Consider the following 27,690-nt stretch of genomic DNA (forward strand, 5'->3'; position numbering starts at 1 on the left):
CAAGTGCTAGCGTGAGAACCGTTCAACGAAACATCATCGAGACGGGTTTCGGGAGCCGAAGGCCCACTCGTGGACCCTTGATGACTGCACGACAGAAAGCTTTACGCCTCGCCAGGGCCCGTCAACATGTAACGCCGGAAATGCATATCCTCGTATTTCCATCTATTGCACTGCAAATTTTTTTCCTTATTTTGTTACCTGAAGATATAAGGTATCTGTGTCTTTGTATATTGTAATTGTTTTACTATTTGTATATATATGCATTTATGTCGATGTATAATTGGTTTGTTTTGTGAATATTATTTGTATTTATACGCTGGGTCTGGCCTAGGGAAAACTATGCTATCGAACGAATACATCGATAGGTCGTGTGGAGAACTAAAGTGTTTAGGATCTTTGTTACTGTTAACTCTGTCGCGTGGAGCGCGGGCAGAGGGGAGTCTGGCTGGAGTAGTGCGGTTGAGCAGGTGTGTTGTGTGACGCTCCCGCGAGTTGCCGCGCTTTCGGGGTTTGGCAGCATGTAATTGCGCTCGACTTGCTATGATAGTTTCTGACACGGTGTCGCGGACGGGAAGCATTAGCTGGCGCACATCAAGAGCCCGTTTCGCCTGGTGACAGTGTCGAGAAGAAGGCGCGTCAACATCCAGCTTCTGCAACAGCGACGGCCGACAGTAAGTGACTGTCGCCACCTCCTGGACCGACGACTTCAAACGTTGAATCAACCAACAAGGAAGACTGGAAGCACGTAAAGTTTTAGAACAGTATGGCAGACCTCAGCTTTTCAAACTTTTAAAATTGTTGCATCACAAAATTACAGCAACTTAGTATGAACCTTTGTTGCTCATTGTCCCAATTGCATTACCAAGCAGGGTCCCTTCCTTTTCCGAAACGAACCCGAGCGTCGTTGAAATTCAGACGCCAGCATTAAAGTAATATCATTCCATTTCACTGCTTTAATTTCAAAGTTCAGTTAAAGTATTCATAGCTGGCTACAATATTTAGATTACGCAAGCACAAATTAAGAGTGCGAGTTTTGTTAGCATATTTTAGCTTACCTGTGACTGCAGCTCAGCTTGGCACGTACTAAATGTTACTATTGTTAATTGTCCAGAATCATTTAATTCAAGTTCAAAGTTAAATCTCTTATTTCTAAATTGCGTAGATTCAAGTAGTTTTTGAAATGATTGTTGAGGTATCCCAAGACTAACCGTATTTTACTGAATTTCGATGTGCTTCAGAAACAAAGCTCACTATTAATTTCAGTCACTAAATTAACTTTCAATTTTCCGGTTCTATTAATTCTTTTTCTAAATTAAGTCAGAGTGTAGTGAAATTTATTACTTCTGACAAACTTTCAGTTGTCACACTACACGTGTCAACCTTCAGTTGCCACGCTTCTAGTGCTAATTATATGTGTAATAACCTTTCTTTTTCAGTTACTATAGTAATTGTCCATAGGACTGGCGACCGTAATTTCCCCCAAATCTCAAATATCTAATTACCGCTAGTTAATGGTTAACGTAACGGCCGCACATTTACTTTCATTATTAACTTTACCCCTTTTCAAAATTAATTTCCACCAGTTTCATTTGCATTTTTCCTTTCATTTAGATGTAACCCTTTCCTCCCCCTTTACCGACAGATTAACTTCGGTGACGATTGCTTTTCCCAAATTTCCATTAGGTACACGCGGTTTAATTTTTCACTGTCATTAAGGTCGATAAGTGAGGGGGAGGTTACAAACACCGACTTTGGTGTGTTGATGACTGGAACATGTTTCCTGGTCGGACGAGTCTCATTTCAAATTTTGTCGAGCTGATGGACGGGTACACGGGTATGGAGACATCCTCATGAATCTATGCACCCTGCATGTCAGCAGCGGACTGTTCAAGCTGAAGGAGGCTCTGTAATAACGTAGAGCGTGTGCAGTTGGAGTGATATGGGACCCCAGATACGTCTAGATATGACTCCGACAGGTGACACGTACGTAAGCAAACTGTCTGATCACCTGCATCCATTCATATCCGTTGTGCATTCCAATGGACATGGGCAATTTCAGCAGGACAATGCGACACCCCACACTCCAGAAATGCTACAAAGTGGCTCCGCGAACACTCCTCTGCGTTTAAACACTTTCTCTGGCCACGAAACTCCCTAGACATGAACGTTATTGGGCATATCTGTGATGCCTTACAACGTGCTGTTCAGAAGAGAGCTCCACCCCCTCGACTCTTACGGCTTTATCGACAGCCCCGTAGGATTCATGGTGTCAGTTCCCTCCAGCACTACTTCAGACATCAGTCGAGTACATGCCACGTCGTGTTGCTGCATTTCTGCATGCTCGCGACGGCCCTACAAGATACTAGGCAAGTGCACCAGTTTCTTTGACTCTTCAGTCTACACAGCTTCAGGACAAGCCATATTTCTACAAAACCAACGTAATTTTGAAATTAGCAGAAAAACCGATGGGGTCTTACATGCTGCACCTTGTGCCGGGAAGAATAAAAAATATGGAATTGAGGATAGCTGTAGTACTGTTTGTCCACGATAAGTTGATGATCGGCGCGGTGGCTGTCGGGAACGCCGGTGCCCCCGGTTTATGGCTGCCGACGTTCCAAGAGGAGCGGTGAGGGGAAGGCAGCGTCGGCTGCTTTGCAGCGTTTTGTGCTTCACACGAAATCGGAGATAGCACTCGCAGAAATAGTGTCCGCATAAGTGACACTTCCGTCACACCGGAAATCATCTAATTTGTTGACATTTTCATTTACGTAATATTTATTTATCGAAAACAATGGAAATGGAAGTAGATGAACGTGCAACCTACGACAATATGAACTGAAAGTCAGAAAATGATTTGGGGTATTTGCTTGCACACTGCAATTATTAAAATCGGCACAGCAGTAACGTTTACAAAGTGCAATTAATTGTGCCCGGAAAGAACTGTCAAACTGACATTCATTAAATATCACTGTCATTTGGGTTTGATTCAAGACCATCACCACCATCGCTTGGGGGCGTGATATTGATAAATTCATCGACGGCCATTACCATTATTCCATCCCGTGTCCAGTACTCTTGCTCTAACCGCTGAACATTCCTGCAATAAACCTGCCAGTCATGTGCAGTAACTGAAACGAAAGCAGCATTAACAAGATTCTGTAATGATTCCTTCGACCTGTCACCAGTGACATCCCTGAAACTGTGTTTATTTTGGCCTACGCCAATTCTATCGGATGTTGATCGCAGTTTCGGGGTGCTAAATGCACTACGTTGTAGCCTCTACTCTCAACCATTTTATTCACGAAGTACACTTTCACGGACGGTTTGTTTTCTCTTACCGTAGATAACAAAAAAAATGGCTCTACGCACTATGCGACTTAACTTCTGAGGTCATCAGTCCCCTAGATCTTAGAACTACTTAAACCTAACTAACCTAAGAACATCACACACATCCATGCCCGAGGCAGGATTCAAACCTGCGACCGTAGCGGTCGCGCGGTTCCAGACTGAAGCGCCTAGAACCGCTCGGCCACCCCGGCCGGCCGTAGATAATAGTTCAGGCTTCCTCATTGTTCCAGTTTATTTGCCCATCTTGCAACCACTCTCACATCGTAATCCTGAAATCATATTTATTAGGCGTTCTGTCGGGCTCCCTGATATGGTATGGCGCATTATCAGTACAACCACAGAATTGGGTGTAATTTACGAACCACCAAATCCGCAACCCCCCCCCCCCTTCCCCCTTTCAGTCGACGTCCACTAGTTTCATCACTTTCAAGTAGTTCGCAAGTTAATTGAACCAGTTTCGTGCTTGAAATTTCCTGACAATTTAAAACTGTGTGTCAGATTGAGTTCCCAGGTTCGAGTCTCGGTCCGGCATACAGTTTCAATTTGTCAGAAAGTTTGAAATTAACGCACACTCCACTGATGGTGAAAATTCGTTCTAGTTTCTTGCACCTTGGCGAAAGTACTTGCCCAATTTATCTTTTCGTGGAAGTTCTTCTCAAACTTACAGAACACATGTGTGAAAATATCATTGTCGAAAAGAGCAATGACACAAAGACAGATGGGCCGAAACAAATGTACCGTTGGTACCCCTAAAACACACATAATTGGCACCAGCAGTCAAGGAGCTGTGAAATGTGTTCACCAATCAATTTCTTTTACCAGAAGGGAAAGCAGAATGGCAGCACAGACGCCTTTAAATTCTGTCTGATTTATTTATGTTATCGTAGACATAAATGCGCTACGTTTGTGATAAAAGCAGTAAGTACTGCTTGCCAAAATCGAAGAGTGATTAAAACGCAGTCTTGGTGAGATACCACCCCGCATTTTTGTTTCCTAATACCGAGTGTTTGAACACAATAGACAAGAGATGTTCGAAGTTTGCACACGACATCCTCAAAGTTCTCAGTTTGAGTGATATCCTCTGATTTTAGTTAACTGAACTGTGTTTCTTGGTAACATCAAGATGTACTTCTCTAATATTTTTTCTATGACCTTATTTTTGTATTTCGTCATGATTTTTATTCAATAATAATAATGCGACAACAGTGCCGACAACTCTGGCTTTTGAGAATAACCGCAGTACTGCAGCAAGTACTTGCTGAAATAAACTTGCTCCAGTGGCTTGAAGAAATAAACTTGAGAAAGTTTTTGTTCTAGTATAAACACCTCAGGAAGTATTTAGAGAAGTTACTTGTTGGTGGGCTCAAGCCTTTTGTACTACTTCGCATCCAGTCCGCAGCTCGTGGTCTAGCGGCTAGCATTGCTGCCTCTGGATCACAGGGTTCCGGGCTCAATTCCCGGCTAGGTTGTGGATTTTCTCTGCCTGGGGACTGGGTGTTTGTGTTGTCTTCATGATTTCATCATCATCATTCGTGACAGTGGCTAGATTGTATTGTGTAAACATTGGACTGGATGAAAACTGGCGCTGATAAACGCGCAGTTGAACGCCCCACAAACCAAACATCATCACTTCGCATCTAGGGGCAGCTTGACGCTGGCAGCGCTTGGAGACCATTGAATATCTTTCAAGTAGTTCTGATTTTCTCCGCTTCTGGCAGCACTTGCGGAATCCTCAAGTTATCGCGGCCAAGCAGTACTTGACAAACTCAACCGGAAAGAAGTTACTGTAACAAGTGACAGTGTATCACAGTGGGCGCGCAAGAAGTGAGGAAATCGATGTGGTGAAATATTGTTCGGTACAACCTGAAACTGATGGCAGGCATCAAGCACATGACAGAAGGCGTAGCGTAGCACAGATGCCGGCCGCGGTGACCGAGCGGTTTTTGGCGCCGCAGTCCTGAACCGTGCAATTGCTACGGTCGCAGGTTCGAATCCTGCCTCGGGCATGGATGTGTGTGATGTCCTTAGGTTAGTTAGGTTTAAGTAGTTCTAAGTTCTAGGGGACTGATGATCTCAAATGTTAAGTCCCATAGTGCTCAGAGTCATTTGAACCATTTTTTTGTAGCACAGATGGCACGAATGGCAGATTCTACAGCTGAGTGGCCAACGGACGAGACAGGTGAAGGCTGGCGTATCGGGAAGGGAAAGAATGGAGAAGCTGTATTCTTATATCTCTTCGCACGGTGTATAATTATGAGATAAACACTACAGAACAAAGTCAGGGAGGAGGAGTAGAACTTAATGGTATTCTATTTGGGGGGTGGGGGTGAGGGAGGGTAGAATTGGATCAGTATGTGTCAGTGCGATAGTTTCAATTTTGACGAGAGCCGATCTAACGATTTTAGTCATTTTAGTTCAGCACCCACTAGCCATGTTGATGTGAATGAACGTGAAACAATGGAAGCTGATGTTTAGTTGCATCCACTTGTGTCTACTACCATACTAGTACAGCTGTATCACTGATGGAAGCAGTATTAAGGAACCAAAAAGAAACTACATTCAGCTTACAGTTTTATAAATTTATTTTAAAAATTCATCCATTATCTAACACAAAACTTAAATTTTAAAAAAGTTACTCCTAATAATAAATTACGTTCTAAAAAGTCATTTCTGCGCAGTAACAGTCTAACATCACGGGCGCTCAGACATTAAACAACCCAAATTTTTCAGATGTTGTAACTTCTTACTGAGTAAAACATATCACAATGTGAATCTTACACTACCTAAGAGGAAAACCGACTGTTATGATTAAGACAGCGGTAAGATTTACGTGCCTCAAATATGTGGGAATCTTCGAGTGCTTATGTTGGCAGTAGAATTTCAGCTTTCGCGTCGTGGTACAGGCGACTTGCTTCACATGGCATAACCAGGAAAGAGTCCCAGGGGACAGCGTCCTATAATCTGAACAGATATTGAGCTCACCTCAGAAAACTGGTTACTACATTGCTATTAGATAACTTTTTTTTGTATAATAGCCACTATTATCAGTGATGCTGTTCATGAAGGCACGTGACTGTTAATGGTTCTTTGAAACAATCGTAATCAATTTAGAAATTAGTCTGACAAGAAATCGATGGCACACAAAACTATACGTTTGTAAAGAGTAGTCCTTACGACATTCACTCTGGGCACGCGCTGTATGTACTTGGTGCTACTGAAACATGTAACCTACTGAAACACCTCTACATAGGGTACTGACATTTTTGATTCACTGTTGTTGCAGGAATAAAAGGGAATTTTTTTCGAAGGCCAACGTGTCGGCTATTTTGATAGGCAGCCTTTGAGTGAATTGTCCTGAGGAACATTGAATTCAGTTTTGTCTGCTCAACAAAATATGACAGATGGAAAAAAACTTTGCTGATCTTCTGCAAAATGTTATTGATTTTATCATGAACTTGCTTTCGGCTTCTCGAGCTATCGTTGTTGTCACCAGACGACGGCCTTAGAAACAGGAAGCCAGTTAATGATTGTATGAATAGCATTTATCAGATCACCAGGGAGGTGTGTGCTACTTAATATTCACTGATGAAAGTTATCTGCAACAACAGCAAAAATTCAGGTTGTTTTTATTTAAGATGACGTGTTTAAGACTTTAGAATTTTTTTTTTTAAATTGGATACCTGCTCTCAAAGGCTACAGTTATACATTTCCACCATTCTTACATCTAAATTGGCCAGAATCTTAAACGGGATTAATAAACAAAATAAAATGTGTTCCCTAGTTTTATGTTGAAATTGATATGAATTCGACAGCTGCTACGATGACTGTCGGGCAAAGTAGTGTGTGAGAGGAAAAAGATGGAAAACGCGTGAACTACTGCGCTGGGAGAGCAAAGTCTAATTCGTACAACGTGTTTCATGGATCTGTAGGTAGGAAACTGATGGGGTAAAGTGATTACCCTGCTAGTGGTCGCGGGTGTACGGATTACAATTAGTTTCGAAGACGACAACTAGATAGAGCGGTCGGGTTGCTTTTTGGCCGGTATTTCGCGGTGCTGCCCGTGCAGGGTGGGCGCCTGGCAGCCTAGTCAGACATGTTCATGTTCCTCGCGATGGCCTCTCGGTGCGCCGCCTCGTGAGCTCTGCGTGCCGCCTTCACCTCCGGCGTCTCGGTCACCGACATCGGCACCACGAAGCCGGAGTCGCCGGGCCTCTGGTCCGGCTGCTGCTGCTGCTGCTGCGGAGGCTGTTGCGGGGGCGGCTGCTGGCGGCTGTGGTCGGAGGGCGCTACGGGCAGGTTGGTGGCGGCCACCCGGAAGCCGTTCAGGTCGTCCGACAGGTACTTGACCGTCTGCACGACGCCGTTCGCGTCCAGGTAGGAGTAGCCGCCGGCCACGGTGCCGTCGCCGCCGCCCGCTTCGTGCTTGGCCGACAGCTGCCCGACGTACCCGTACGTGTACTGGCCGAGCTCGCCCTGCGCGTGGTACTGCGTCTGCACCCCCGGCAGCACTGTCGCCGCGTACGGCAGGGGGGCTGGCGCCGCGTACGTCGCTACGGGCGCCGGAGCGGCGTACGTCGCGATGCGGGCGGGAGCCGCCGCCGCGTACGTGAGGGTGGTGGGGTGCGCGGGGGCCGTGTACGTGAAGGTCGCGGGCGCGGGGGCGGTGTACGTTACCGTAGCTGGAGCGGCGGCCGCCGTGTACGTCGCTACCGGCGCTGGGGCGGTGTACGTCGTGACGGCGGCGGGGGCGGCGGCGGTGTACGTGGCGACTGGAGCCGGGGCCGCGGCGAACGAGGCGATCTTGGCCGGCGCGGCGGACGTGTACGTGATCTTCGCCGGCGCTGCGGCGGCGTACGTGTGGGCCGTGTACGTGATCGGCGCGGGAGCCGTGTACGTCGCAGCCGTCGGCGCAGGTACGGCAGTCGCGACGGCCGCGGGGGCGGCAGGGGCGTACCCGTAGCCGTACAGGTTGGACGGCGCCACCGGGTAGCCGGAGTGCGCGAGGTACGTGTTGTGCTGGACGGGGAAGCCCGTGTTGGCCGTGGCGAATGTGGTGGGGTCAGTAAAAGAGTAGAAGAACTTGTTCAGCGAGTGGACGTCTCCGCTGCCGCTGCCGCTGGCGCCACCGGCGCCGCCTCCACTGCCGAAGCTGCTGCCAGAGCCGCCGAAACCATTGAAGCTGCCGCCGCCGGCGCTGGAGCCTCCTATGCCGTTCACAGAGAACCCGCCTCCGTTCTGACTGGGCGGTGGGGTAGTGGTCGTGGTGGTCGTGGTCGGCGGTGGTGGTGGTGGCGGAGGCGGCGGCGGGGCCGGCTTGTGGTGCTGCAGCTGAGGCTGCTGCGGCTTCACCTCCGAGGCGGGGTAGGTGTGCAGCAGGCGGAAGCCGTTGCTGACGTAGTGCACGCTCTGCAGGTGGCCGTTGGTGTCCACGTACGAGTAGCCGCCCAGCAGCGCGCCGTCCGTGCCGCCCCCGCCGTTCCCGCCGCCACCGCCGCCATTGCCGTTGCCGTTGCCGTTGCCGTTGCCGTTGCCGCCGCCGTAGTCGTTGTAGTCGTAGTCCTCGAACCGCTCCGGTGGGGGCGGCGGCGGCGGCAGGAAAGAGGAGAGGAAGCCTGGGGAGGCCTTAGGGGCGGCGGCAGCCAACGCCAGCAGGGCGCTCATCACAGCCTGTGGAAGAATAACGGGGTTCAATACGCTGCAACGGAAACAGCAGTACTGCTACCTGAAGCGTCTAGAACCGCTCGGCCACACCGGCCGGCAAGAAATGAGAAACAGGAAGATATCAAAGTTGTTTTGGAAAAAGCAGGCCCCTGTGACGGAGCGGTTCTATTCGCTTCAGTATGGAACCGCTCGACCGCTACGGTCTCAGGTTCGAATCCTGCCTCGGGCATGGATGTGTGTGATGTCCTTCGGTTAGTTAGGTTTAAGTAGTTCTAAGTTCTAGGGGACTCATGACCTCTGATGTTAAGTCCCATAGTGCTCAGAGCCATTTGAACCATTTTTTGTTTTGGGGAAAGAAAAGGTGCTAAACGGGTCCAAAAGTCCGGTAGTTTTTAGATAATTTCTATGACGCTACACATTACCATATAAGGTAACATTCATTTCCATACCTATCTCACCATTAATTACCGAGATTTCTACTCACTTCTAAAACGTTAGACCTACAGTGCAACACCTGCTTTCGAGTTGCATGATTTGTCCAAATTTTTTTCTCCTGTACGCTCCACAAGATGCAATCCATTCTAGCATTACTCTTTAACGATTTCTCAACTAGTCCCTCTGTTGAGCTGTTTATTTTGCTTTCTATTACGAGATGAATGTAGGGTAAGTTTGATTCCAGCAGGCCACAAGTGGCCCATCGGGAGCATCCGACCGCCGTGTCATCCTAAGCCGAGGATGCAGATAGGCGGGGCGTGTGGTCAGCATACCGCTCTCCCGGTCGTTACGATGGTTTTCTTTGACCGGAGCCGCTACTATTCGGTCGAGTAGCTCCTCAGTTGGTATCACGAGGCTGAGTGCACCCCGAAAAATGGTAACAGCAGATGGCGGCCCGGATGGTCACCCATCCAAGTGCCGACCACGCCCGACAGCGCTTAACTTCGGTGATCCGACGGGAACCGGCGTATCCACCGCGGCAAGGCCGTTGCAAGGTTGGCTGAATCAGCTCAAAATTTCTTAATCTGAGTACAAGACATATTCTCACATGAACAGATTTCCATTGTAAATACTGAACAACTGTGCCCTTTTGCCTCGAAATTCTAACACGTAACTCTATATACACGTTGGTCACCGTTTCAAAACATTTATCTGAAGAATTATCAGTATAGACCTAGTTCGTGTAAGGCGAATTAGGTCAGTACAGAAATTTATGTTATGCACACACTAAAATCGCAAAATATTTTCCACAAATAAATACTTCTTCCCCACTGAAATACCACACTTCTAGTGGTTGCCTCGATACTGCACGTAGTCACCAATTTTTATATATTTCTGCATTGGGTTTTGGATAATGTACCCCATCTTTAGTTCTTGGTCCTAGGATTTTCCTCATTATCTTACGTTCTTTCACTTCTAATTCCTCTTTTAGTATTGGTTCACCGTATTAAATCTTACAGAGTTCACAAGATGCTTCATTATCTTCATCTATTTATTTGTATTATTCTGATGAAATTGACTCAGAAGATTCCTCTTGTAGGTGTAGATTCTTCTCCACCTGATGTTTCTTCAAACTGTATGGCTGTGAAGACTTATTTACTTGCCAATCTTTTTGTTGTTTTTCCATTTTCTTCTTCTTCTTCGCGGATGGATCACTTAGGACCACGCGTAATCAACATTTGTTGGCCTTCCTTTTCGCCCAGTATTCCTTCATAAACAACGAATGGGCTAGCTTTCGTTGCGTAGACCACGTATGTCGGTTAGTTTTTCTCTCTTCTTCCTCAAAACCCCGTGTGTTTGTGATTTTTCTGATTTCATTTCTATCATGTAGATTTGGAGACCCTAATTCTCTCAGGTATTTTTCCGTCTGTTTGTACCAGTTCGTTCTTGTAGTTTTGTTCTTTAAAAACGTATGGATTTTGTGCGTTAACCTGTTTGAGTCCATTCTTTCTAAGTGCCCCATGAATTGGATTCTTCTCATGCGCATTGTGTCTGTTATTTTAGAGATATTTTTATATATTTCTGCATTGGGTTTTGGATAATGTACCCCATCTTTAGTTCTTGGTCCTACGATTTTCCTCATTATCTTACGTTCTTTCACTTCTAATTCCTCTTTTAGTGTTCTGTGTCGAAGGTTTAGTGTCTCAGATGCGTAGAGAGCTTCGGGTCTAATTATTGTTGTGTAGTGTCGTATTTTGCAGTTCCACGAGAGACTCTTTTTGTTGTAAATGTTTTTTGTTAACTGAAACGCCGTCTCCATTTTCTGGACTCTTGATCTGACAGATTTCTTTTCATTACAATTTTCTGCAATCCATTCACCTAAATATTTAAATTCTTTTACTCGAGAGATGTAGTTATTACCAGTTTTGAGATCAGAAGGTGCATCTTTGACGTCAGTCATAAATTTTGTTTTTTCAAATGAAATTTGTAATCCTATTTTAGCTGCCTGTTCTTGTAATAATTCTAGCTGTTTCTGTGCATCGGTAATGTCTTGTGCGATCAGTGCCATGTCATCAGCAAATGCTAAACAGTGTAATTCTATGCCCTTATGTCTTGGTCCCAGTCTGTGTGCTGGTCCATTTTTCCATTTATAATTTCTGGGAATGTAAAATGTACTACTTTATGTTTCTTGTCTGAATATTTTGGTTTATACTCTTTTGAAACGGCAACATTTTGTGGAAAAAAGAAAAGGACAGAGAATTTGGCGAGTCATCGTTATCGTGAACTGGACTAGCGGGAGGTGACACAGATTGAAGATCATTTTCGTTTGGTGTGTTTGCTCGGTTCGACTATGTATTAGTTGGCAAAAATTCGTATCCTGTCACTATGTTTTTATTCAATGAAGAAACGCCTGTTGAACGAGATCCATCTTCTGCACTCGCTAGTGTTATCCTTGAAAATATTTCCAAACGTGCGTTTGATGATCTTCCACGTTTTTTGATTATTCTTGCTTCTCTCTAGATACTATTTTACTGCCTTTTACCTTTGACGAGGAATCTTTTCCGCTCTGCAGTCGTCTTTGCAGACAGAGAAATGCGTCATTTCAACGAACTGCGCTGCGTGGTGATGAAGTCTACCCTCAAGGTGAGCTTTACCTGCATTTTACGTGGCATTCTAGGGCCACAAAGACGGGAGTTTTCTCTTACATTTTCCCATCTGCAGTGCAAAATGCAAAGGAAATAGTAATTTCAGTAAACTTACAGAAAAGTTAACGGCCCTTTTCACCAACGTTCTATTGACCCGAATCGTCGGAAACGCAAAACATATTAATCATTAAGTTGGTAGCTCTGTGCAAGAGTATTAACGTGCTGGTAGCGCCACGATCTCCTCTCCAGCATATAAAGCTACTGTGCAACGAATACTCAATACAACACTAAACGTATTATCAGAGAGATGTTAATTTGATTCCTAAACTATTTTACAAAGTAGTCTACTTTCAGAACAGATCGATCTGGCACTGACCTTAAGGCATCAATCAAACACTTGGTTGTATCTTCTACTGTCCAACTTATACATAGGTCGCCAACATTCACCACTTATGGCAACACTTCCGATACCGCTTCGTATGTGACTAGCAAAACGGTATTTCTACAGTCGACCCGGTCCACTTTCCGATCCGATTTGGCCTATCTCATTCTATGCATGCCTTTCTGCTCCGCACACACAAATCTCTGTATTGTGTCGTATTACACACTTACCCCTGCTGTCAAACAACGCACCCTGTTTAGATTCATGATCAATTTCGTTTCTTTCCGTTGCTGTCTCTTAGACGCTCATTTCAGCAAAAACATCTGCGCTACTAAGTCATTTTCACTCGTCAGACACGATAGACGATAAAATTAGTATTATAGTTGTCTCGAAGAGTCAAGAAAGGCAATTGTAATTGTAAAGGATTGCAAAATATTATGTAAGTTTATATGATACTTTTGTCACCTATGTTACTGAAAGGAACAGTCTGTCACTTTTATTAGAGCATAGTAGCAGAAATAGCCCCATACCAGGAAGGGGTATATTATAGGTATAAAGGAATTCTCTCTCTTTCCAAGCATTAATCCCGACTTGCAAGGTCTGCTGGTTAACCAGATGCGGCATGTTAATTTTAAGGGGTGGCCGGATGCCCTTGATGTCGCTACCCCGTACCCCCTGGGAAGGAATTTGTGTACCCCAACTGCCTGCATCTAGTGTAATCCATGAAATAGTGCGTGTGTGCAGATGTCTGCGAGCCGTGTATCTGAGGCGGAACGTGCGGACCAGCCCAGTATTCACCTAGCGGGATGTGGAAAACCGCCTAAAAACCACATCCAGGCTGGCCGGCACACCTGCCCATCGTCTGTAATCCGCCGGGCGGATTCGATCCAGGGCCGGCGCGCCTCCCCGAGTCCAGGAAGCAGTGCGTTAGCGCTCTCGGCTACCCTGACGGAGGTATAAAGGAAATGTCAAGGATAAATACTTTATCTCGTGAAGCGAGGCTAAGACTTATTCAGCCTGCAAATACAAACAGTACTAGTGGTAAAGCAGAAGTTAAAGGGCCTTCATAAGTACTACTCATGTAAACAATAAGGCCTTTAGTTATCAAGAGAGAAGTTTACATCCGTAACATAACCACGAAGAACGGAGAATGCAGTAGAAATATTACCGTCAATGTGAGGCTGCTGAATGAACTGAGAATCGCAAATATGTTAGTAAAGTTAACGGTAGTGTTTTGTTTGAAAAAGAAGATCCCAAAATTGGGAACGAAAATTTCACTCAGTTTGCATTACTCACTTTCTCATAACGACTTTGGTTCAGTTGTCAGTGTCATTCGCGACTCGTCTTTGTAGCAAATGGCTCAGGAAGTAATAAGTAAAATCTGTGGAGACTCGTTTACACAAATAACTATATCGATGGATTATCGCAAAAAAGCAAGCGCTCATTTTCAATGCCTTTGTCTTTCGTATCCCTACTGAAAACAATATTGATGTACCAAGTGGAAGAATCGTGGTGGCAGGGATCTTGAATATTAATCAGTGGTCGTTCTGTGCAAGTAGACCAGTCACATAAAATACTGGGGTTATTATAGCACCAAGGCATTAGGATTTTGTAGTGATAATACATATATATATATATATATATATATATATATATATATATATATATATATATGTCCGTTACATTCTAATCAGAAAATTAAAAAGGTAACGGTTAAACGGTTATCTCCAGAAGAGACTTAGCTCAAGACTGAGAAGTATTCAACAAGAAGAGATGAGGAAAAAAAATTTGGGGGGAACTGACGTCACATAAATTTCGGTATAGACAAGCCAACTACTTAATATGGATTTAAGAAAGACCTGAACTTATTTCGAAAGAATGCGAATGCCCTTATGGAATATTTCTGTCCATAACATGTCAGCGGATGCACAAATACAATACAGTCTTTAACCAGGCGCTATTGAAAGCTAGTGAAATTATTGGAGGGTATGTCGGGTTAACATTATGAGCAGTGGCAGTGGCAGAAAAGTCTCTTCCTGAAAGTGAGCTTTCATAATTTGCCTACAAGGTAATACAATCTCAATTAGAATCTCTATAATATGGAACGGTTTATCAAAAGCGGCCTTTCTGCACTATGAATGTGAGAAAGGCAATGCTGAGGACATCAAACGACTTCAATTTTTTTTTGCATCTATCATTCTCTGAAGATGAGAGCAGTGCGGATAGTCCTTTCTTCTGAATCGAAACTCAGTAAGCTGGAAACGGGACAAATTCGTTTCCGAATGGTAACATTTCAGAGGGAATTTTCAGCCCCAGCGTTTACCGGGTAATCAAGGAAATTTCTGAAAAGCCTTGGTTGGAAATAAAAGTTTTGCCCCATTTTCAGTTTGGATGGGTTATGAAATAGTGAGTGACCTTTCAACGAAACCATTCTGAGGTCCGCCGTAAACTATTTAGGGAAACAACGAAAAACCTAATTCCTATTACAGCCCTTCGTTCAATTTAAACATTGTACAACTTCAAACGCTGTACTGTCCTCGACCAATGGGTAAAAAATAGGAACTCGCATGGAAAATACTACTTACGTGTGACAGTGGAATGAGTATTTTGGTGTGAGGTGGATATTACTTCGCTTTGTATGGAGAGTCATCATAGGAATAAAATATAACATAACGTTTAGAAAAAAGGATGTCTGTAGATGCGTTCTTTAAGTTGAAAGGAATCGCGAAGAGCCGGCCGGAGTGGCCGAGCGGTTCTAGGCGCTTCAGTCTGGAACCGCGCGACCGCTACGGTGGCAGGTTCGAATCCTGCCTCGGGCGTGGATGTGTGTGATGTACTTAGGTTAGGTTAGGTTTAAGCAGTTCTAGGTTCTAGGGGAGTGGTGACCTCAGAAGTTGAGTCCCATAGTGCTCAGAGCCATTTGAACCACTTTTTTGAATCGCGAAGAACATCTAGTCAATAAAAGGAAGTATTAGACTGAAATGATTTAGAGAAATCAGGCATCTTGTAACCGATCTGAGCTCCTCTTCCGTCGAATAAGAGCTTAGTGTAACAACTCGTTCCCCCGTACCTCAGAAAAATGCCGTAGGACTGATGTTGTGGTATCACGAGACACTTAAAACATTACATCGACAGCTCTCCAGCGTGATTTTCAAGCGACACTGTTGTTTACTCAGAGTTAACGTACCTGGATAAATATTGTAAAACCTTTAAAAGCTGGAAGCGTGATCGAAATGGCAATTATTTGAGACATCTATTGTGTACTCACACTAAGAACTGTGGAATAAGCTTAATTGTAAGAATTTGTAAGAAATGTAGCCCATCTAGCGAAGACAGATTAAAACTATCATGATATCTGACTTACGGAAGTATCAGATATGTGCCAGGTCGGAAGGACTCACGTATAAGAGAGGCTGAGTAAAGATGAAGCAGTAACTCTGTTAGACAAGGATCACAGAAGATACTTGTAGTGTTCTAGTTACAAAGGAACTGTTGGGTCAGCCATCTCACGGACTTTAAGATATAAGCAGTAATATAAATCAGGATGGCCTCACAGATATATGAACCGTTACTGTTTCCGCATGTGAGTTCAGTGATTTGACGACGGCCTACTCTCTTTGAGCAAAGAAGTGGCGAGGCTGAAAACATCCCTCGGCGATATGCCACATGTGACTCACTTCGTCCACCTAGTAGTAGTAGTAGTAGTAGTAGTAGCTTTATTTATCTGTAGATCTCTTTTTACAAGGATATAGGACATGTCAAGGTATTTACAAATTTAGGTCAATTTAAAATAAGCTAATTCGTATACACATATATTTACAGACTTCTAGTTAGAGACGATCATTAGATTTACTCCTGGTATACAATATTTTTTTACAAATAACTTACTAAATAATGTAATGCCACATTGTTCACTCATATCTCACTATCAGTCACTGCACACACTATACACATATTTTTTAATAACACTTCACTCACTACACACACACACACACACACACACACGCACACACACACACACACACACACTGGTGATCTCTGGGCCATTTGCTGTACCGCAGCTTCCCATTTGCTATCCTGAAAACTGAGTCAGCATCCCTCTACAATGAGTGAGATGTTCAGCTCAGAAAGAGGAAGAGGTGTTAGTATTGTGCTATGCATTACTTGGGGATAAGTATTTCTAGAAAGGAAAAAAGAAGGAAAAAACATAAAGAGAAGGTGTTATGTGGAATGGTGGATATTGTATAGTAATAATAATTATTATTATTTATTTGTGTAGCATTTTTTATCAGACCCCTACTCTGTTTTAGCTATGTAATCCTTCAATGTGTAAAATGTATTGCATAATAGATACTTTTTAGCTGCCTTTTTAAATAAGTGTATTTTCGCAATTTCTTTAATCTCTTTTGGTAATTTATTGTACAGTTTTATTCCTTGGTAGAAAATGCTGTTTTGAGTTTTATGTTTTTCTTGGTAAATGTAAGTCGAGTCTATCTCTTGTTGCATGGTCATGGACAGAGCTGTTTGTGCAGTAATTACCAACGTTATTTTTGATGTGTGCAACCGACTGGTAAATGTATTCAAATGGAGCACTTAAAATCCCCAGTGTTCTGAACAAATCTTTACAATGAGCACGACTAGTATTTTTGGTTATTGTTCCTAGGGTTCTTTTCTGGAATTTGAAAATTGTGTTCATATTTTGTGCATTTGTTCCCCAAAAAAGAACGTCATAGAGGATTTTTTCACCATGAATAGAGGGAAAGTCATTATGTATATCAGGAACAGTATTTGTCCTAATACGCTACCTTGCGGAACCGCTATATTAATGCATTTTGGTTCTGATAAGAGTTTTACTGAATGTTTAGATCTATTTGAAGTATGTGTTACCTCTACTCTTTGTACCCTATCTGTTAGGTATGATCGAAACCAGTTATTAGCTAGCCCTCTTATTCCTAATGCTTCTAATTTATGTAATAGAATCCTGTGGTCGACTGTATCAGACGCCTTAGAAAGATCCAAAAACATGGCTGTGACACACTCACCTTTATCAAGAGCATCAAGTTCAATTTTTGTGAATTTTTCTACGGCTAACGAACTTCGGCGGGATGCCACGTAAGGTGCAAACTGCGCAACTCACGAAAGACATCGTTCAGAATGTCAAAAACCTCTCTCACTTATGCACACGTATCGTGTCGGGAACCAACCAAAAAATTGGAGAAAGAAGTTTTTTTCTAGCCTTGCGTTTGGAAACAAAATAAGACATTATGAGAGAGGAAGAGCTGGAGGGGTGTAATCGAATTCGTACGAAGGGCTTGTGCAGTGAAAAAGTAGGTACAGTGTGCGTGTTGCAGATCTGGACAAATCCGATGTTGGGTGACTAACCCGCCTACATGAGATGGCGAGCAGAGTGAGTCGCAGTGGCCGTCAGCAGCGTGCGCGAACAGCCGAGTGCGTGACTTGAGTCAACTCACGACCCAGAAGCGCGCGCGTGTCCTTGACACAGCGTCGCGGCGGCGAAGACAATATGTGTTTTGAGGCGGGCAAGGTCGCCGCTAATCGCCGCCACGTCGTTATGCAGATGGATCGCCGATCCCGGACTCTGCAGTATCCGGAACGCCCCCGTCCGAAACTCGGTTCACTGTTCACTTTGCTTGCGGCACGTATTATGTGTGAATGAGTTACGAATATCGAGATGAACGGGCGGTTAAGAAAATCACACATAATTTTTGGCTGGCTGGGACAATGGACAACATTGCCCAAGAAATAAATTGAAATTGTTCCAGTTCTCTGGTTCCAAGGTTTTTGGGAAATTTTCCTTGATTGGCAGGCAAATGCCTGAAGTGGAAATATTTCCTGTAACGTTCCAAATTGGGTTTTCTTCTGCCTCATTCCCAGTCAACTGGGATATTTAGCAAAACAGACTGAAACTTCCTGGCAGATTAAAACTGTTTTGCCGAACCGAGACTCGAACTCGGGACTTTTGCCTTTCTCGGGCAAGTGCTCTACCACCTGAGCTACCCAAGCACGACTCCCGTCCCGTCCTCACAGATTTTATTCCGCCAGTACCTCGTCTCCTACCTTTCGAACTTCGCAGAAGCTCTCCTGCATATGCAGATGCCCACGAAAGGCAAAGGTCCCGAGTTCGAGTTTCGGTCCTGCACAACGGTTTTAATCTGCCAGGAAGTTTCATATCAGCGCACACTCCACTGCAGAGTGAAAATTTCTTTCTGGAAACACCTCCTAGGCTGTGGCTAAGCCAGGTCTCCGCAATGTCCTTTCTTCCAGGAGTGCTAGTTCTGCTAGGTATGCAGGAGAGCTTCTGCGAAGTTTGGAAGGTAGGAGACGAGGTACTGGCGGAATTAAAGCTGTGAGGACGTGGCGTGAGTCGTGCTTGGGTAACTTAGTTGGTAGAGCACTTGTCCGCCAAAGGCAAAAGTGCTGAGTTGGAGTCTCGGTCCGACACAACAGTTTTAATCTGCCAGGAAGTTTCATATCAGCGCACATTCGGTTGCAGAGTGAAACTTTCATTCTGAGAATAGACTGAAGTTCTACAACAGCCCGCACTGTGTTTGCAAGAAGGGAAAGAAAAGTGAAAAAAAAAAAGAAAATTCGTCACCACCCTTCGACGAGTTTGTTATTTTCACTCGTCTTGTGATATCATTATGCAGTTTTGCTGATTCCTCGTTTGGAATATTCTCTAGAACAGATGCCACAGTTCTCTCTGCGTAGGAGATGGGAAAGAGGCGCATTGTCAGAAGTGTGTACATATTCTGGGTGCACTACAGGCACAGTTCTAGTGAGGTACAGTTAACGGGTACATCGCAGTGTGCAAAGGCAATGATTCGGCAACTGGATACGGACTCCAGAATTGAAGTACGCAGGACATTACGATTCTTGTGGAAAACACATCGAACAGATTCACCGTAAAATACTGGCTGTATAAGGACCAAATGTAATGTTATGTCCAGCTGTAGTGGAACAGTGCCAACAATTTGACCAAGGCCTCACAGATCTGAATGATGCTCATCGGGGAAGTGGGCCACCGACAACGACCGCAGATGACAATGTCCAGGCAATAGAGGAACCGTTTCGCAGATTTTGCAACGACGAGGAAGTTCACTCAGCGCTTCTCGAATCACTGCATGACCAAGCAGAGGATTCTGTAGCCGAGGAATCTATCGATAGGTAGAATGTTCTGACCGTTGATTATGTTGAAAGATAGTGTCCTGTATCTGTCTCATTTTGAAAAGTGGCCGTGCGGTTCTAGGCGCTCCAGTCCTGAGGCGCGCTGCTGCTACGGTCGCAGGTTCGAATCCTGCCTCGGGCATGGGTGTGTGTGATGTCCTTAGGTTAGTTAGGTTTAAGTAGTTCTAAGTTCTAGGGCACTAATGACCACAGCAGTTGAGTCCCATAGTGCTCAGAGCCATTTGAACCATTTTGAACGTTGAAAAAATGGTTCAAATGGCTCTGAGCACTATGGGACTTAACAGCTGAGGTCATCAGTCCCCTAGAACTTAGAACTACTTAAACGTAATTAACATAAGGACATCACACACATCCATGCCTGAGGCAGGATTCGAACCTGCGACCGTAGCAGCAGCGCGCCTCCGGACTGGAGCGCCTAGAACCGCACGGCCACAACGGCCGGCTGTCTCACTTTGAAGTGCAGTACAGTATTTAATAGTCATTTTTAGCATAAGTCGCGTCTGAACATAATTCTGTAACTGAAGAAAGCTTTCTTTTCCTGCCATAGTCTCTTTAGTAAGACTAATGTTCCATGATTATTATGTGGAGACTTGTGACTCGAACACGAGAATCCTCCCAGTTTGTCTGTGCTGTCTTAATCAGTGTTGTCCTTCTGCTTCTCATTCCTGGCGTCGAACCTTTGTTTATTGTTCGCTTAGTTCTAAGCTAAGTACCTTGTGCATGCCGTTTAATGGCTCTCCTTCATCAAAACGGCATACACTTGGAAACAGCACTTACTCGCAAGTAGTCTATGAGCAGTCTTCATATTTCATTGTCCATGTAGTGTGGATCAGGACCGCAGAATTTCTTCATACTTTGTAAATGTCTAAGCAGTCCAAGAAGTCACAAGCCGATTGTGCCATTAAAAAAATGGTTCAAATGGCTCTGAGCGCTATGGGACTCAACATCTTAGGTCATAAGTCCCCTAAAACTTAGAACTACTTAAACCTAACTAACCTAAGGACATCACACACACCCATGCCCGAGGCAGGATTCGAACCTGCGACCGTAGCAGTCCCGCGGTTCCGGACTGCAGCGCCAGAACCGCTAGACCACCGCGGATTGTGCCATAATTATCTTAGAACTGCAGCACTTTAAATGTATTAGTGGCACCAGTTAATTATTTAAGACTGGAGTAGTTTATTTTGTGAAATAAGCGGTTGATTTGTTTTCAAATATGGGATATCGGAAACGGTTCCAAAAGCCGCACAAGCTACAGTGGACAATGCAGTAGCATAACTCGTTCACATTCTTGGTGGTAAATATCAATGTTTGACGTAGTTTTACAAGAATCCCCTGTGGCTGAAGGAAATAAATTCCCAGAAACCCTATTAAGGAAAAATTGTTAATTTGTTCTGGACTAGAAGACCATTATGCCTATAGTTTTCCAAGTCTGATAGACTAGCAAGAGAAACTTTTGAGTTGGTAAACATAAGCATCTCTCAAGGAAATGATAACCAATGACAGGATTCGTTAATAATTCTCTATACTTACAGGAAATTCGTTGGCCTGACGAACGGAGTTTGCGACTTCTTCGGTTGCAAAACTACCGAAGTGCTCCTATGAAATTTGTTCCACTGGGGAAAACCGTAGTTCGTGATGTGTTTGAATTAATCCTCAAGCGAATTCCTTGTGGAACACTACAGTTTGCAGTAACAGGTTGCAGCTAAAGTTGTTTTTGGAACAGAAATCTGTTACGACCAGGCTTTTTAAGTGGCGGGTAACAGACGACCTATAGATTTTTCTCCAGGTTTATTTGGTGTATTGTAACAGAACAGAATAATCTGGATGTCGTTTAATTTCCTGTTAGGCATAAACCGGTAATTACAGTTAAACAACCATGATCTATACTGTTTTCTTCGTAAAACTACAAAAGATCTCTGTCGCCTCTGGTGACACAATGATACCTTTCTATTTCGTTTTTGATCATAGATGTCATAAATCGAAGGAAACAGAACGCTATCGTACATTTTGAAACTTCATTAGTTTCCGTTGTGTTCCACATTCTTTTTATAATATAATGATACGTTATTACTGCCAATATTTGCTAAGAACTTTTTGCCGAAGAACTGTTTAAAATAACCCTTCTCCTTATGAATACATATATTGTAGGACGCTGCTGTAGATTTGCATCTCATATCGCGGCTTAAATTATCCGACAATGTTCCTGATCAGGTAATGGAGAACTACCTTGAACTATTTTTCTCGCAATAATCGAACACCTGAAGTAACAGTTTTTTAATACTTCCATAACACTAAGATAAATATTAATGATTTTGACAACGACTCCTTTACACCTTGAAATTTATTTGTCAAGTAAAGTCAATGGCACATTTTGAAATATAACTACAGCTGCGATCAACTCTGCGACAACGGTTGTCCATCCGTCAGTATTTCTAACAACTTTCGTGATTCAAGGTACACGAAAAAAGTAAAAATCTGTGCCTTTTGTTTTCTTATATTTCTATAAAGCGATCCAGAAATCATGTGTCTATTTAATGGACGGATAATGAGTTTCAATCAGGAACCTGCTATAAGGCATTTCAGAAATGAATAATCGACCGTCAGGACACTAACTGTAGTAGTAGAGGGCATCTTGTTTGAAAGCAGCAGAGATGTGTTATTGTTGTACAGACTATCCAAGTAAGTAATGCCATACTGTTCACTGTAAAGCTGATACTATCTGGCAGTTTGAATGTCTCCTGGGCAATACAGAAAGGCTAATGGAAGCAATTCAGGCGCTAAGAATTATGTGTAGTATTGTTCGGTGATTGCAAACGCTCCTTTCGTGAGAACAAAGTGTGAAGGGAGGGCTATAAGTTCTGTTCAGACATCTTAACAGTGTCTAAACTGGTGCAAGAATATCCTACGGGATGAGATAACAAACGCACATCTCATACAACATACCCTGTGTTAGAAAAACGAAATATTGAAAATGAAATCCGTGAAAACAATTCTGTCCTGACATCTGAGGAAAACGCAGAGAACAGAAAAATATTAGGTTACGATATACCAAGAGCATTGAGTAAAACATGAAGTGAGACAAGATATAACCCCAAGTCGATATCAAAAGAAAAATGAACTTATAGAAATTTGTGTGAAGAGTAAACTCACGTCAGTTACGTCGCAGTTTTGCTGAATGGCTTCTGTCTCGAGAAGGATGAAACAATAGCAACTATAGGCTCATGGGCGATTGAAAATTCCCATTGTAAATAGAGGTAGGCACACATTAAAACGCTTATTAACCAAAAATAAAGACATACAGATTTAAAAAATCACAAATCAAGCAATGACTTGATCAGTTCATATGTCTTTTGAATTTGAAAGACGCGGTAGATGATTGCAAAATTGTTGTAGGCTCCCTTGCACCCTTTATAGCACAAACTACAAATTTTCAGTTTATAAAAATGACCTGTCCTTCGTTTGTTAATGAGAATGTGGGAAGAATTCAGAAATATCACTCATGATTCGCCTTTGCCTTAACAGTAGAATTCTTTGCCATGAATAGGTAGATTAGGTTAACTTTACTGTACCCTGCATAATTCATGTTCTCCCTCTGCGGTCAGTGAGAGAGTATCAGGGAACCATTTGTTAATTAATTTCTGAAAAAAACTGACGTTCTTCTGCCTATGGACGTAAAGACTCTTTTACTGAACATTGACTATCGTATTTCTGTGGCGAGAATAAGAAACCAGCTCAGCATTCACCTAATAACTTTTGGGTGAAGCACCCAAAGGACTGCCTGGCGTACCACACTAAAAGTCGTTAATGAGGCGATCGAGTTTGATACGACGAACGAACGTCACGTTGCCATCTCAGAGCCATACGGGGTGACAGGCGATGTACTGAATCATACCGCTGCCGATTTGAATGTGGGGCGGCAGGAACAGATTTCTGGTAGGAAGATACGGAGAAAATGGCACTCCATAGGCTGCAGCATCCAGCGGTCAGCATCATATCCAGGACCTTCCTATGAATTCTGACCCTGCCATATAATTCCGTCGCGAGAGCAGGTTGCAGTAGGGCAACTCCTGTGTACACAGACAGTGACGAGAATGTTTATATGCTGCAGGTGAATCTTCCGGTTTGTATAGTCGTGGCCCATGCATTTTTCTCGTTCCGACGTTTCGTCCAGAGCTGCGATGCACATCTTCAGAGGTGCTCCTGTTTCGAGGTTAGAGATATAGGTCTATAGTTCTGCACATCTGTTCGACGTCCCTTCTTAAAAACGGGGATGACCTGTGCCCTTTTCCAATCGTTTGGAACGCTACGCTCTTCTAGAGACCTACGGTACACCGCTGCAAGAAGGGGGGCAAGTTCCTTCACGTACTCTTTGTAAACTCGAACTGGTATCCCATCAGGTCCCGCGGCCTTTCCTCTTTTGAGCGTTTTTAATTGTTTCTCTATCCCTCTGTCGTCTATTTCGATATCTACCATTTTGTCATCTGTGCGACAATCTAGAGAAGGAACTACAGTGCAGTCTTCCTCTGTGAAACAGCTTTGGAAAAAGACTTTTAGTATTTCGGCCTTTAGTCTGTCATCCTCTGTTTCAGTACCATTTTGGCGACAGAGTGTCTGGACATTTTGTTTTGATCCACCTACCGCTTTGACATAAGCACGTTGTAGGTGTTTTACTAGTCATCCTTGGTAGTAGACGCGCTCAGAACGCTCAGAACTTAGAGAAACTGTTTCGTTTGCAGAAGGCAGCGGCGGCTACTCACCAGGTGTGTCCTCATGTCGGAGGCAGTGGCTGCGGCCTGGAGGAAGAGCGTGTAGCGGTGTCGCCTCTGCCCCGAGGCGGCCGCCTCTATATATATAGGGCGGCGCGCCGCCGCCCACGCCGCTCCACGCCGGGCTGGGCCGTGCGGGGCCGCCGCCCCTCGCCCCCGGGGGCCACGGATGCCCCCTGCCACCCCCCTCCGGCGGCATTAGCACTTTTGATGGCGCATTATGCTCGGCGCCGATCCGCGACGCGGCAACTCAGTTCCGCTCCGCTCCATCCGCTTCACACGCTGGGGGAACTCCTTCTCGGAATGCTTTTGGAAGCCCACGGCTTGGCGCGAGGACTACCAGGTAAGAACAGCCAACACGATGCGGCGCCGAAGCTTCTAACGCACGTCGGCTGCGTGCTCTCCGACGAGGACGGATGACTGCTTTGTGAGTTTTTGAGACATCTTCCACTCGTACTACCTTTAAAAGTTGTTCTTCAGTTACCTAAAGTCTTTTAACCGATTATTGGCCATAACTCTATCGGATCATTTTTTGCAAACTTTTATACATACATACGTTACATTGAGTGATTAATTGAATAAAAAGTTGTTTTGAAAATTTTCAGTTTATGAGAACAAAAACTACAGACCGTCCCATTTGTGGGACATTGGCCAAATGCGCTATCCAAATTCAAAACCTTATTCTCCATGCATGATATTGTAAGAAACAACGCAAACAATAAATAAAGAATATTTTAATATTATTGAATGTCTGTTCAGTATGAAATGAAGCAAAACACTTGTCTTGTACACCAACATTGCACCTATCACAAATTTTTGTTGTTTTTTTCTTGCAGTAAGCACATCTCTTCTGTGTTTTACTCTCTTCTGTGTTTTACTTGACACACTGAAATGATTTCCTGGATCTAGTCGTACATCTGTGCTCACCCGTCCTCCCATCAATTTGCTTCCTTGTGGTCCTCTGCGTTTTGGTACTCATCCTCTTTTTGTTGATTGGTAAAACATCACTATTCTCAGTCGGACATCCAAAAGTGAGAGCTACTCTCTAAAGTACCGGCTACATCTTGTAAAACAGACTCATTGTTCAATATATTTTTGTCCATGTCTTCTTCATCTGTTATTACATCTGCATCGGGTGGAATAATCGCTAATTCTACGTCATCATCTTCATCGTCACTCTCTTGATGGTTCGCTAGTTCTGCTAGAATTTCTTCAAGTAAAAGTCCACGCAGCATGTTTTTATTCTGTTGGAATCTTAAAATTCGAATAGAACATGAAGAAAGCAGATATAAAGAACGTAAAATACAATTCTTCTCTGTATAATACGTGTATACAAGAATAGGGCACATCAACAATAAATGATAGTGTAACGTCATTGTCCCATTATTGGGACGCATAAAATATATCGATATTCCACTTACTTGAAAAAATCTGAAGAATACTTAATCTTACATGGACATCCATATGTTCATAACAAACACGCCCAGACAACTAAATCACAGCTCATTGTCGTCCAGGAACTACCAGCAGAGATACAGTGCTGCCAAGTGCGAGAACAAAAAATCGGCAAGTTTATAATTTTCCTGACGTGAAGTACTTAGAAAAGCGTTATTTATTTTACATTTACAGGCATTATAGCAGTTAGTTGAACCTACAGATGCAACAATAAAAGCTAAAAGCTCCATTGCTTACGTAGAAATAAGTAAAATATATGCGTCCCAAAAGAGGACAATGGCCAGTAATGGGTTAAGATAGTCAGATCTGTCAAAAGGTGTCCATCAACTTCGTATAATCTCTTACGACATCCAAGTGTTGTCTAACGGAAGTCTTGGAAGCCGCAAACCAGTCCGCAAACCAAATAAATATTGCACTCTTAGAAAAACTCAGGTTTTATGGAATCGAAGGCTACAGCTGGTTTCAATCATACTTAATGAACTGAAAGCAAAACGTTGTGCTGAATAGCACAAATAATGTTGAGAGGGCGGTAAATTCTAGTGAATGGGGAGTTATCACAAAGGGGGTCCCACAGGGTTCAATTTTGGGTCCTCTGCTGTTCCTTATTCACGCGAATGACCTCTCACTTATCCCCTTCAGTGCCTAAGATAAACAAAGAATGGAAAAATATTTCAGTCACTTTTTTTGGTGCAGTTGATCTCAAAGTAGCACAAAAAAAGTAATTTTGAAATTTTATTTTAGACAGTGTTTGGATAATTGAATGTAGACATATGTGTACATTGGGTCTTAACAGAGAAAAAAATGTCGATCTCTTAGTACTTTCATATTTTTGTTTACAATGAAAAATGTCCACATTACTTCTCATTTTTATGTACACATTACATTTTATGAACACATTATGGAATTCAGTAAAACAATTGTTTTTTAATACGCACAAATAAACTTTGTGCTTTTCACACATTATGCGAGAACGTTACTTGCACCCTGGTAGCCGACACCTTGAGGCAAAAATACTCTCAATATATTCAGGAAGGTGGCCAACCCTGTCACATCTGCTTTCTCTAGTTGGCTTTGGCACATTTCATCTTCGTTTTGTGTGGTTTGATGCTCCTCAATTTTATCAGAACTGCTGACATTCTCCTGTGTTACACTCGGAGAAATTTCTTTCGACAGTTACAGTGAGTCTACAATTTTTGAAGACTTCACCGAGTCGTGGGCCAAGTGAATTTAATGAGAGACATCCACTTTTGTTTTGGTATCCCTTCTTTTTGACAACACCTTTTGTACATAATCCATGACTTAATAGTGGCACACCAATACGTTCAGGTGGAGTTGGAAGTTCATCAACAGAATCCTCATCTTCATCTGACAAGGTACTCAAGTCACTCGTCTCAAGTAGTTTCATAATTTCATCGTGTGTCAGAGCTGAGAAGCGAAAATTAAATAAAGTGAAGGTAACTGTTGAAGTAATTGAATAAAGAAATTAAAGTGAACCTAATAACAAAATTAAAAATTTTAGAGCTTTTAATGAGTTTAGTATCTATAGTTTACATGTCCATCATGCTACCCGTAACACCGACAACGACTTTGCCCCTACTCTACCGTGTTAGTAGCTTAACTTTGAGATTTTAATTTAGATTACGTTTTAAATCACGATTTCTCAGTGAGATCAGTCTTAGCCTCAGTACCATTACATTTTGTGAGCTGAGACCTCATGTACACAAATGTGTACTTCTAATCCAACAGTCGATGTTTGTGAAATTACGAAACTATCGTTTTAATTGCATGC

The 27,690-nt window shown here is 43.4% G+C and overlaps 2 protein-coding genes across 3 annotated transcripts in view; one reads left to right on the forward strand and one right to left on the reverse strand.

Moving 5' to 3' along the window:
* Positions 1-27,690, forward strand: part of LOC126177049 (cuticle protein 16.5-like) — a 334,451-nt gene that overhangs the window by 206,901 nt on the left and 99,860 nt on the right. The window contains exon 1 of one of the 2 annotated variants that reach the window (XM_049924284.1): positions 24,645-24,789. The exons of the other annotated variant lie outside the window; for it this stretch is intronic. Coding sequence (XP_049780241.1) covers positions 24,667-24,789 — 123 coding nt within the window. The 5' untranslated portion in view covers positions 24,645-24,666. Of the gene's footprint in view, positions 1-24,644; positions 24,790-27,690 lie in introns of those variants that run through there. 2 annotated transcript variants of the gene reach the window in all.
* On the reverse strand, positions 6,437-24,491 carry LOC126177052 (SH3 and multiple ankyrin repeat domains protein 1-like). The gene is made up of 2 exons (XM_049924288.1): positions 24,438-24,491; positions 6,437-9,015 (listed from the first exon to the last, which is right to left on the reverse strand). Exons 1-2 carry the CDS (start codon positions 24,450-24,452, stop codon positions 7,432-7,434), a joined length of 1,599 nt encoding a protein of 532 aa, XP_049780245.1. The 5' UTR covers positions 24,453-24,491; the 3' UTR covers positions 6,437-7,431.

This window comes from Schistocerca cancellata, chromosome 3, assembly GCF_023864275.1.
Source record: "Schistocerca cancellata isolate TAMUIC-IGC-003103 chromosome 3, iqSchCanc2.1, whole genome shotgun sequence".
In the NCBI taxonomy this organism is placed as follows: domain Eukaryota; kingdom Metazoa; phylum Arthropoda; class Insecta; order Orthoptera; family Acrididae; genus Schistocerca; species Schistocerca cancellata.